The sequence below is a fragment of the Mustela erminea genome, chromosome 15 (assembly GCF_009829155.1).
Source record: "Mustela erminea isolate mMusErm1 chromosome 15, mMusErm1.Pri, whole genome shotgun sequence".
Taxonomy (NCBI): Eukaryota; Metazoa; Chordata; class Mammalia; order Carnivora; family Mustelidae; genus Mustela; species Mustela erminea.
This window is the reverse complement of record NC_045628.1, coordinates 72,536,332-72,548,776: the sequence shown is the minus strand read 5'-3', so window position 1 is coordinate 72,548,776 and position 12,445 is coordinate 72,536,332. Positions and strand designations below refer to the sequence as shown.

The 12,445-nt window shown below is 44.6% G+C and overlaps 2 protein-coding genes across 7 annotated transcripts in view; both read right to left on the bottom strand.

The window, feature by feature from the left end:
• Window positions 1–10,633, bottom strand: part of N4BP2L1 (NEDD4 binding protein 2 like 1) — a 56,864-nt gene extending 46,231 nt beyond the window's left edge. For 2 of the 4 annotated variants that reach the window (XM_032315422.1, XM_032315424.1), the window contains exons 1-2: window positions 7,445–10,624; window positions 4,983–7,399 (exon numbers count right to left, since the gene is read on the bottom strand). In XM_032315422.1, coding sequence (XP_032171313.1) covers window positions 4,983–5,164 — 182 coding nt within the window. In that variant the 5' untranslated portion in view covers window positions 5,165–7,399; window positions 7,445–10,624. Of the gene's footprint in view, window positions 1–4,982; window positions 7,400–7,444 lie in introns of all 4 variants that reach the window. The other 2 variants (XM_032315426.1, XM_032315425.1) reach the window with 2 other exon arrangements.
• A 35-nt stretch (window positions 10,634–10,668) lies between these two features.
• The window catches only part of N4BP2L2 (NEDD4 binding protein 2 like 2), a 75,791-nt gene continuing 74,014 nt past the window's right edge, over window positions 10,669–12,445 (bottom strand). For 2 of the 3 annotated variants that reach the window (XM_032315419.1, XM_032315420.1), the window contains one exon: window positions 10,747–10,850. Coding sequence is in view for 1 of the 3 variants with exons in the window: in XM_032315418.1 (XP_032171309.1) it covers window positions 10,728–10,850 (123 nt within the window). In the remaining 2 variants the exon portion in view is untranslated. Of the gene's footprint in view, window positions 10,851–12,445 lie in introns of all 3 variants that reach the window. The other variant, XM_032315418.1, reaches the window with a different exon arrangement.

The window sequence follows — 12,445 nt, the reverse complement described above, 5'->3', positions numbered from 1 at the left end:
TCTTGAACTATATACTGGTGATGGCTGCACATCATTTAATTAATGCCACTGAATTGTATACTCAAAAAATGGCCCCCAAAAGGGACATTTTCACACACACACACAAATGCAAAGCACAGAGGTAAACAGACGGTCCACAGAAGCTTTCACTGATGTTAGAAGAAAGGACAGATCCAGATCCAGGTGAGTTTGTCAGTTTAGCTGTAGAAACAGGTACTTTTGGATCATCTGCTGAGAGTGAAAGTCTTGGGATTGGAATCCTACTTCTTCGATCAACTCGGTACTTCTTTGTGCAGGTTTCGGTGTTCCCCATGATCTGGCTCTGAGTTTACCTAACCAACACATTCACTAATTCGAACCATTCACTTGGTTAAGCCATTCTCTTCACTAGCTGAGGAGACCATCCAGCTGTCTCCCATCTCCATCTCCCTATTCATGCTGCTAACTCTTTCCTTTGCTCAGCCACATCCTCCCTGTCTTCAAGGTCAGCTCAGGAACCATTTTCACACGGAAGAGACTATCTCTCATCCATAGTTTTCCTATCTTACTAATCATCCTAAGTGACTTCTCTGGCCTTGAACACCAATAGCATATAAAATGCTCTTCCCCATTATAGCTTACTTACCCACAGCAGGGTATGGATTATTGTTTCCCATTTGCTAGTCTTTTGTAGTACTCCCTTAATCTTATTTGCCAAGCAATTATTAATGGTCTTTTAAGTACCCAGCAAATACTATTATTGTTGATTAGCGAATAATAATTAACAATAGTTGGTATTTATGGAGCCCACGCATTCCACAGTGATTTCACACATACAGTTATGGAGTCATTGTTTACCAGTCTCCTAAATCCCCACAACAAACTTATTAGTGAAATGTTAGCTCCATTTTAATGAAAAAGAACCGAGGTGTCGAAGAATCAAGAGGTCCATGCAAGCGTGTATGCTAATTAATAAATAATTAATATATTTAATAATAAAATAATTAAAATCAATCTTGTGTATTAAAACATTTCCTAATATATGTCCAACTGAGAATAAACCTAGGAAAAAGACTTTTTATATAGAAAATGACACATTTATTTTGTTATTTAATAAATGTTTGGTCACACAACCTGAGTCTATTTAGCCAAGTTATTTTCCAAAACTATTTTCAACCTTTTTTTTTTTTTTTTGAAGATTTTATTTATTTACTTGAGAGAGAGAAAGAGCATGAGCAGGGAGAGAACCAGAGGGAGAAGCAGACTCCCCGCTGAGCAGAAAGCCCAGGGTAGGGCTCGATGTGGGGCTTGAACCCAGAACTCTGGAATCATGACCTGAGCTAAAGATGGATGCTTAACCGACTGAGCCACTCAGGAACCACTATTTTCAACTTTAAAAAGTTAACAATTAATACATATTTGTTATAGAAAAATAAGAAAATAAGGCAGGGAAGAAAGTCTATAATCCCACTATCTAAAGTCAACAACTAGTAACATATCTTTTCACACACTGTCTATGATTATATGTAGACCCCCCTTTCTTTGAATAGAAAATGGAATTTTTGTAGAGATAGAGAGATAGATAGCTTCACTAATAGGATTTTTAACTTAATGGGGGAATGAATATATTTGCATGTCAAATACACCTATGTTCCCATTTATGACTGCATGACTTATAAGCTAATCCTCTATTTTTGTATGTTTCCATTGGCTCCTATTTTTTCTAGCATATAAAAAAGCTCTGTGATGAACAAATCTCCATCTTCATGCGCTTGTCCAACTATTGCCTTAGGATGAATTCCTGGAAGTAGGACTTACAGGTCATTGATAAGAAACTATTTTTGAAAAAAATTTTTTTTTATGAATTAGAGGTGATAAAACAGATTTAGGTTCATGCTAAGTTTCCAGTACTCTGTCGTACTCAAAATTTTTTTTAACCAGATAAAACTGTTTTTTAAATGTCCGAAGAATTTAAACAGATGGTTTCAATATCTCAGCCCCTTCAAACTATATAAATGTATAGATGACAAGCACAGAAATCTAACATTGATTTGGAAGACAAGACATATCCTAATTTCAACAACACTTTTATTATTTCTTTAATCAGATGAGAAAAGCAGGGAAAAAAGAGGAACCCACATTTGTAAAAACAATCTTCTCCAATTTTTAAAAACTTGTTTTTATTTTTCTGATTTAAAAAATTACATATTCGTTATAGAAAATTTGGAAAATACAGAGAATAAAGAAAACACGAATTTCCCAGAATCCAACAATACAAGAGATGATAGCCTTCCAGTTTCACTACTTTCTCTACATGCGCATTTTTTAAACAATTTGCCATTCTCCTTCTCTCCCCCACCGGACCCACCAGAAAGGAGGGGAAGGCAGGTCCTTGAGGTTCGCCACACCATTTCATCCTCACCGAAGGCTTCCTCCTTGCTGAGCTGTGGCCTGTTTGCCTTCTTACTTCCCAGACTGCTACACAAAAGCAAAAGCCACCCCTCTGCCCTCCCACAGCAGGGTCAATGATCCTCTGCCTCCAGAACTCCGAACCGGAGAACCAGAGAACAACAAAGTCAACTTCCAGCTGCCTGCGGCATTTCAGAGCCAGGTTTCTCCCCGGTAACACCTTGAAGATTTATCTCAGCTGATCAACATCTGAAGCGGCAACTAACACCTTATAAGATGTATACAGCACTTTAAAGTTTAGCAAGTTCTCTCACATTTTAACATCTGCGAGAGTCTTCTGAAATGGACAAAGCAGATATCCCTGTGTATCAGAAAAGGAAACCAAGGTGCAGAGGAGCTGAGTAAAGGTCATAGATAGTGCACGGCAGAGCTTGGATTTGAAGCCATAAATTGACTCCAAGGTCAGAGCTCGTTGCCTAGCCATTGTTAACCATTCTTCAGACTGACAACTAGAAATTAAGAGCCAGAAGGATCTTCAATAAATCCCCTAATCTAATCCCTTCTTAGTAGTCACATGTAAGGAAAAGAAGTCCCAGAGAAGCTAGGTGATTGCCGAAAGTCACCAGCTTTCATGATGAAGAGGATCTAAAGGCCCAATCTTCAGACTCCCAGGCCAGTGCTCACGCCAGTCGTCCCTAGAGAGATGTTCTTTAATAAGCTGGTCTCTCATCCGGAGTCTTCTGGTTAGCCAAATGTCAACCAGGAATTAAAATCCTAAAAGTGTAGAATGTTAGAGCCAGAAGGGACCTTGAAGACCACCCCAGGCAACCCATTCACTTCACAGATGAGGAATCTAAGGTCCAAATCCCATGGCTTTTGATGTTCAGTTCTATGCACTTCCCTTCCACTCAACCTATCACTTCCCTTCTGAGTAGTTAAAAACAAAATCTGGCCAAAGATTTTACTTCCTTCTTTGACACTCAGGGTTCCACAGGCAAAATCAGAGTGAAACTAAACAGGACTTGAACGCAGAAGATACTTCATTTGCCACAGATGTACCTACCATGACTGTTACTACAAAATATCCGAGTTCTGCTGGGTTCTAAGCAGGCTCCCCCACTCTCCGCCCTCCACCCCCCAACCAGAGAGAAGGCCTACTGAAATCCCTGCGTCCCAGGAAAGGGTACCTATGACCCTTTGGAAGTCACCATCCCTTTAATCTGCGAAAATGTAGCAATACTGTTTCGCTAAAGGCTTTTACTCCACAAATAAGCCAGGAATCCGAATTAAAACTGGCAGCACATCCCCAGAGCTGTCAAAGTTCGCTGACCCCAATGGACTCAGACCCTGCTCCCACCATCTTTGTATACCCGCCCCCCCCCCCCCAAATCAGCTCCTCAACGCCAGCTAACCCTGACTCTGCAGCAGTTCCATGGTTCTACGGCTAGCCTTACTTCTCTAATGAGATGGAAAGCTCTTTGAGGGCAAGAAGCTACTTCCACCGCCCCTAGCTTCAAGAAACTTGAAGAAGGATAAACCAAACCATGTGTAAACACAAGCGCGGTCACAGAGGTGTAAACAGGAAGCCAAGGAGCGCAGAAGACGTGCGTCTACTGCTGGGGAGGAGGGCAGCTGCTGGGTAAGGGAACAGATCCGAGTCTTAAAGGGCTAGTGGGATCAGTCGGGCAAAGGTAGGCGGAAGGCAAAGCCAGGCAGGCGGGCCAGCGTCAGCACAAGCAAGGAGAGAAACAGTTCAACGCTGCCGTAGCATCAAGTGCAAGGCGGGGAGTGGTGAGAATTGAGGCTGTAGCGGTGGGCCCAGCAAGGAGGCAACAGGCAACAAGCGCGCGTAATTCGCGCTGACCTGTACCGGGAGAGCAGCTTACGCAATTCGCGAGTAAACGAATTTGGGCGCCCATTGCGAGGCTCTCTCAATGACCGCCGCGCCTGCCCCCTCCCCCGTGCACCTGTGCGCCTTCGCAGCGGCCAAAGCAAACGCAGGGCTGCCTCAATCCGCTAGATTTTCAACGCGGGCCGCACGCCGCCCCCACCCCGGCCACGGCCAAGGCCACGGCTGCCTCTAGCCCCCCGCCCCCCTGGCCCGCTCGTTTCTCCGCTCTGGTTTAAAACGCCTGTTGACGCACTGTGGCGGGTGCCTGCGCGCTGGCGGGCGGCCCCGCGGTTTTCTCTGCAGTTGTCACCGGGGTTCCTGAAGAAGAATCCCTGCGGGCCTCCCGACCCCGGGCTGGGGAGGCCGGGGGCGGCCAAGGCTCCCTCGGCCGGGCTGGCCCGGGGCCTGGCACGGCGGCCGGGCAGGGGCCGGTGCCATCTGGGGCTTGCGCAAGGCGCAGTGCCGAAATCAGTCCTCCCGGGAAAGCGCAGCATGGAAACAAACAGGACGGGCCGCCCTCTCTCCGCCCGCGGCTGAGCGGGCACCGGGGACAGCGCGGGCTTCCCCGCAGCCAGGCTCGGGCCGGGGCCAGGACCCAGGCGGGCGCGGCGGCGGGGGCGCGGGGGGCGCGGGGCGGAGCGGCCCAGGGCAGGGGCTCGCTCGCTCGGGGTCCGCGCGCCGGCGCCCAGGCCGTTGTCATTACCTGGCCAGTGTAGTTTTCCCCGAGCCCGGGAGGCCTCGCAGGAGGTAGAGGTGTTTCCTAAAGCTGGGACGGCGCGGAGGTGTCCCACGCGGGGGTGGCGGGGCCGGCGGCCGAGGTTTCTGCTGCTGCTGCTGCTGCTGGAGGCTCAGCCTCCCAAAGGATTCAAGAAAACTCTCCTCCATGGGGTGGGGGCTGGCTGCGAGAGCCCTGGGTTCCCTTTCCTGAAGTCACCGTCTTGGCCAAAGCTGTTGTTTTTGTGGCTCTCCGGCCATGTGATAGATGGAGGGGCGGGCGCTCGGAGCCCAGCCCCTCCTTCCCACCCGAGCGAGCCGCGCTGCGTGGGAGGGGGCGTCCCTACCTGGAAAGCTGGGGACTCTGGGAGACTGGCAGCCAGGAGACCCTGGGTGATGCTCCCTACCCTCTGACCCCCAGCCCGCTCGCCGACCCCCTCCCTTGCCTCTCGGTGCCCTTTGCCCTGAGGGGAAAGGGCCTGCGGGTTGAAACACAGATACTCCCCCAGCCACCCGCCACGGAAGTCAGGCCCTCTGCAACAACCCTCCTCCACCCACCACCCAACCCCGACTGGCCTAGACCTTGAAAGTGAAATAATTTTAGTCAACGATTAAAGAACGTGAACAGCATTTTGAATAGTAACAGTAAAGTCCATTGTCTTCCCCAGTTTGGGAGCACCGATATCTGGCTAGTGTCCCAGCGGCTCATACCGCTGTCCCACGGCCTGTGTCATTTCTTTCTCCTTCTTCTTCTTCTTCTTCTTCTTTTTTTTTTGATCCTTCTTTAGCCTGCCAAAAATATTCTTAGAAAGCTTTGTTGCTTCTACATAACTTTAAATCTCATCAGAAAAAGCACCCCTTAAAACTCAAATTGATGTATGGACAGTAGCATAAACAAGGTCTCATGAGAAGACCTGCACTGCCCAGGTACTTGCTTGGCTGCCACCTGAGAAGACGTGGCCTCTCTGGAAAAATTTCAGCTCCCCAGGGAAAGGAGCAGTCTCTGGAAATCATTTATAGCTAAGTATCCAGAATTACGTTCTAAGCTCCAGGAGCTGGTGAGTGCCAGTCGCTTGATCACCATGGCACTCCCCAGTATTTCACACTCAAGAGTGTGATAGACTGATCCTATTTTTTGAACCAAAATTCAAGATGCATGGACTGAAAGAGACAATATTGAAAGTACCATGTTGGAAAAATCCACGATATATGGTGGCTTTGGCTGTAATAATTACAGTAAAGCAAATGCATTTTGTTTCTGGCAGCTAAGGTATGAACATTTTGGAAAGGAATTGTGAAGAAAAGCAATTTCCTTCTGAAACGAAATCCAGAGATTTCATAATAAACTTTTGAAACAAGGACCTAAGTAGGGAGGGGCTCTGTGCTGAGAATCACACATTCCCCTTGGGATTCCCCTGGAGTGGTGGCGGTGGGGAGATGGGCTGCTCACCCCTTGGAATTCCCTTCCCAGAATCAGAGGAAGGATCTTGGCACTGCTGAGAAAACTAGAATTTCAAAAGCTTCTCTAAATATTAGGGGAAAACCATAAGGAACAGAGAACACACATGACTCATAAAAATAGTGATGCTTAAATGTAGGTATCCTCTATTTCTATATTCTGTCATACTTCTAATAAGAAGAGTTTTTGCCCAGCCTCAAATACTACCTTTTTCATTCTAGACTTGCACCGTACAATAGAGGAGCCACTAGTTACATAGGGCTATTGAGCACTTGAAATGTGGCTAGTGCAAATTGTGATTAAAATGCACACTGAATTTTGAAGGTTCAGTATGGGAAAAAAATGTAAAAATCTCAGTAATTTTTATACTGATTATGTGTTGAAATAATATGTTGGTATGTTAGGTTAATATATAATTAAAATTAGTATCACTTGTTTCTTTTTGCCTTTTTAATACAGATACAAGAAAAGTTTAAATTAGACATGTAGCTAGTATATTTCTATTAGTGCTGCATGAGACCTCGCATCCACTTCTATTTTCTTCTACAGAGGGGGTCCCAGGCGATGTGGGATAGGGTACAGGAAGACACACAGCTTTGGAGTCTAGAGGTTGTGGTATATGGAGTCTGCAGTGTCTGGCAGATGGAATGACTGAGTAGAGGCTGAGGAATAAGAGTGTGTTGCTCAGAAGAAAGGTCTGAGCTACAGACAGAGCTTTGGAAAGTTTTGCCCTATGAGAAAAAGTTAGACAAATAGAGCAGACAGCTGAAGAGGGGGCCCTGGGGACACCAGCATGTAAGTACTATGCCTTTGAAGTGGATCTGCCAAAGGAGAGTATGGGAGAATGATCAGCAAAGCAGACAGAACTCTAAACTAGAGATGTATGAAGGCCCAGGGAAGAAGAGCTTCAAGGAGGAGAAAATGGACGGCAGTACCTGGAAGTGAACCTGGACACTTTTCCTTTTTATGGACAGCAGTACCTGGAAGTGAACCTGGACACTTTTCCTTTTTTTCAATCCCCACATTTAACTAGTCAACAAGCTCTAGCTTTTTTTTCTGATTTATTCCTCTAAACGACACTGTTTAAAGTTATCTGTGTATGTGTTTCCCCCCACTAGACTATAAGTAGAAACAGTATCACCCTTGTCCCCCCAAGATCTAACAACACAGCCTGACATTCAGGAGGTGCTCAGTAATTATATGTGGACCAGAACTACTTTCTCAATAGATAAGTGTGATCTTGGGATTTACTAAATATTAAGAGAAAAGCAAGATCATGGTAATGTCAGTGAAGGAGTAAACAGTAAACGTATTGATGGATCTGAGATCCAGCTTGCTAGGAGCTGCAATCACATCTTTGCTGGTTCTCTCTAGGTGGCAGCCTCCAGAGATCTGGGCTAACCCGAGTCCAAGGATCCCTGTGAAAACACTCCTTAGTGCCCTCATTTCAACCAACCAACTTTTCAACTCTGTTGAAAAAAAAAAAAAAAAGTTCTGTTCCATTTCTCGCTTATAGGATGACCAGCACTATCTTACTTTGCTGCACTTGAAACCATTACCATGACAGATGGAAACAAAATTATAAATCATTTTCGGCAAATGAAACATTCAAATGTTTCTCTAAGTATTACTGTTTAAAAGACATGGAAAAATGAGGTACATAAGAAGAACTAGTGAAAACCAGGAACTTAACCCTCAAACCTACAGCTCCAAATAACCCAGGATTTGGAAGGCCTAATTATAAATCAGCCCCAGGTTTCTACCCCAGAGATGACACGATGGCAGAAAGTCTGAGATCAAGACGGAGCTTTCGAAGTAGTCTAACCAAAGACCCCGGAACGTGTAGAACCAGTGCAAACATGTAGGCGCAGTTTTCCCAATGCTTTCCAATCCTGTGTCTTTTCTTCCCCTGCCAAAATTTTTCCAAATTTTTTTCCTCAACAACATAAACTAGACTTATCCACACCCATATTTCTCTTGTCAAATGTAAGTGGTATAAATGGAAAGGACCGGAAGGACGTCTAGCTGGGCGTGCGTGTAGACTTCTGATTGCCCAGCAGCTCCACTTGCACCCGCTGCGGCTTTCTGCCCAATCTGACCAGTCAGAGACAGGACCCTGTCCTCCTCTCTACCAACACTGTTCCCTCCTGGCTCTTCCCTCCTCCTTCCCCTAGAAGCCAGGTGGAGGCTGCCGGAAGCTAGAAGACGTTAGGGAAAGAGAGACAAGGGAAGAGAAGTGATGCAGCATATCTATGTCTACTTGGCTGAACTGACAGGGGAAATGCACAGGGCTCTGGTGGCCTGGGAGTGGTCTGCCATGCAGAATGTCCTCTGGATAAACCTGATTTTGCTCACTGTACTCCACTGCCTCTGCCTCCCACAATCCATCCCTTATTCTTTTTAGTGCCATACTCCTTCCCCAAGGTGAGGACCATATCTTCTCTCCCACAGCACATATTTGCCACTGTGCACATGAGTACTTAAGGACTATGATCTTTAAAGCCTGGGAGCAAGAGAAAGTAGGCTCAGCCCATTTTTCCAAAGTTCCATTCTGGAAATTAGGGCAAGATAATAAAGACAGGGGCTGGAGAAAGCTGGGGACATTCTGGAACCTGGCACAAGCCTGGATAGATGGTCAGCTGGTTTGCATCAGCACAGCAGAAAGGTGTTTCAGAACTGGTCACTACTCATGACATAGTCATTGTTAAATATTTATAATATTACCCTTGGGTAAGGCACGGCAGTGTGGATTCTAATGTATTCGTTAGAAATCCAAATAAATATTGCCAGTGAAGGCCCCTAAGAAAGCAAGGCTTTGCCAGATACCTGAGTCCCCTCTGCCAATGTTTATGCCTCTACACTAATACCAGTCGTCTCCCCTGAAATCATCCCACCCAGGCCAAAAGCAAGTCCAGGTTCACAATGGCTCTAGAAGCCTACAGAGAGAGCAAGACTCTCAAGGAGTTCAAGCAAACCCCAAAGACCCTGGTCTCCATCTGGAACAGACCCACCATCTGGTAGAAAGATGAACTAAAGCTGTACGAAATGAGCATAAGGGAAAAAATAAAGCTATTTTAAATAAAGCCCTTAATTCCCAATAAAGATGGCAGATGGAACACAAATATTTAATTGCCACTCTCTCCTTGAAACCCCACTAAAATGCCGGGGAGGTTGTTTTGTTATTATATTTAAGTATAAACTATAAGAAAAAAGAGAGAAGACTACAGCAACAAAATTCTGAAAACTGCAGAGCAAAGGCCACGTGTAAATTTGGCAAAAACAAACAACTAAACAAAAAACCCTGAATTATAGAAAGTCGTGAGTCAACACAATTTACTCTGCATAACCCCTAAAATTTCAGGAACTAGAAGATTTGGGGTTGAAGACAAGGCTCTAAACAGGAAGGTCAGTTGGAATTCTGTTTAAGAAACAAACATCCAGAGTCAGGCAGTTGAGCACCTCCTAGAGAAGCCTGGAGGTTTATTTCCTGGAGATCAGACAGGATAGGATGAAGTAGGAGGTAAGATAAGACAGTTGGGGCTCCCTTTCTGAAAACAGAGGGAGTAAGAAAATGCCTATATGTTGGACAGTAAAATCACTCCTTGTTTCTCTTTTTCAAATATGAATTTTCATTTTTGGAGTTTGTTAAACTAAACTAAACTGAACAGTTTTTAAACTAAAGCAGTTTTAAAAGATAGCTACCCCTCGTATGGCACAAGTCCCACAATCCCTAATCAATATCCTTGAGCTCAGATTTGTTTCAGAATTCAGAAAGTGTGCGTTTGTTTGTTTGTCTGTATACAGGACATGTGTATGTGTATATATAACCTTATATTCTGAGTGGGGGCTGGGCAGCCCATGGTAATTAAACACATTAATATTTCTGCAATGAAATGTATGAATGGTCGCACTAGGTAGGAGAAATAAGGAGTAACACTAACCTGTTAAAGCGTCAAGTTTTGCTCCCAATTTAGTTTTAATACCAAACACTTAAGAAACAAAACAAAACAAAAACAACTTTTGATTCAGAGCTTTTTGGATTTCGGAATTTTAGAAATGGAATCACAGACCCATACTTAGATATAAGACCTACCCTTCCATCCCGATGCGATTTTTAAAATAAACTACTAAACTTTTCTGTGTCTTATTTTCTTCCATAAAACAAATTAAAGTAGGGCAAATATCTTCAAATTTAGATAATAAAATGTTCAAGTTGTTACCTCTTTTGTTGAGTTTTTTATTGTTCAGATAACTAATCAAGAACAGTTGAACAGGTTATCCAAGCCAATTTTGGTATCCCACGAGTATATTGCCGAAAATAATCCTTTGGGTGGGCACTGAGCACTCTTTCTTGGTGGGTAGGATCTTCAACAGCACCAGGAAGACTGAAGAATTCAACTACAAACAAAACACAGGCCAAACAAGTCCAAAGAAAACAGTGACCTACATGGATCTGCTGCCAGTTTATCAGGCTATTTCCCTATTTACGCCACTCCCCTGGCATCTAAGTCTTTACTCTGTCCCCACAGTCCCACATCCTGCCTGGTCCTGCCTCATCCCAAGGGTCAGTCTCCCTCACACTGCCCCACCCCCGGCTCCAAATCCAAACGCCTTCTCTGTCCCATTCCCTGAGGATCCAGCTAAATACACTAAATCATGCAACTCATAAACCAAGTTTATGGAGTCAATGTGTGACTCTCTCTTCCATAACACAATTTCTGTTCTGTTCTGTTCTTTGAAATGCCTGGGACATTTCAAAGACAATGCTTTAACTCAAGGAGGTATTTAAAGAAAGGGAATTAACCCTTCTAAGAGCCCATTATTTTTCAGGCACTATGTTAAGTACTTTGCACAAGTTGTTTTGCTAATCCTCATGTAATATTCCAGGACAGGTTGCTATTATAAATCTATTTTCTTACAGGTGAAGAAATTGAGGCTCCGAGAGGTTGGCTTGTTTAAGGTCAGACAGCCAGCCAGCAAGAGCTTCAAGCTGGGAACCCATCCTCCTCCTAGACCTCTGCCCCACCTCCTTCCCCAAGAAAACACCCTGGTGACCACAGGAAGAGGATTTCGAAATAGGTAGGGACTTCAGGGTCCTAGAGCCAACCACATACTCCTGCTATTTCCCTCTATGCATTTCTATCTACCCCTTGAGGCCCACTAATCAGCACATTATGCCAGACACAAAACAGGGAGGCATGTTCTCATTGTTAATTATAAAAAATCCTGTACATAGCCCCAGTGCTGATAAAGAAACTCCCCCACACAAGAAAAGACTAATAATTAGGGGTGACTGCTTTGTAGGAGAAGACCAGAAGGCAGTCTAGCACGAATGTGGAAGATGAATATAAAAATCAAAAGTAGTATCCAGAAAGTGTCCTTGACACAAAACATCCAAATTTAGCAGACGGAAAAGACTCCCGAATTGGCCACAGCCAAATCTGTCCATGCTGGCTGCGTGCATCCCGTACTGGTGTCCCTGTGGGGCCGCCTCACGGAGGCGGGAGGGGAAACACTCCCTTCGCAACTTCAGCCCCAGCATAAACTCCATGAGGGCAGGACTATTTTCATGGCTAGAGCCTCCAGGTATAGAAGCAACTCAAGAAATATTTGTTGAACAAATAAACGAATTCCTTCACCCGCTTTCTCTGGAATTGCTCAGGGCCTCTTATCCCTTCTCAGACTATATTTATCCCACATTTTCTAAGGGTCCGTCCGAATTTCAGGCTCTTTTCCCAAACCTTTCATCCTTCTCCTTTTTGCAGCAGAACCAGTTTTAAAAGAAATAAAAACATTTTTACTGGGTATATGTGTATTTCTAGCTGAGAAATGGAAACCCAAAAAACTCTTAGAAATAAGATTAAAAGGAAGAAAGAAAACATATGGTAAATGCAGAGTGCATTCAATTCTTATCGAATGCAGACACATGTACACTAAAATCATAGCAGCTGTGTTTATTTCATAATTTAGGCATTTGAAAAAAGTGCAAAGTG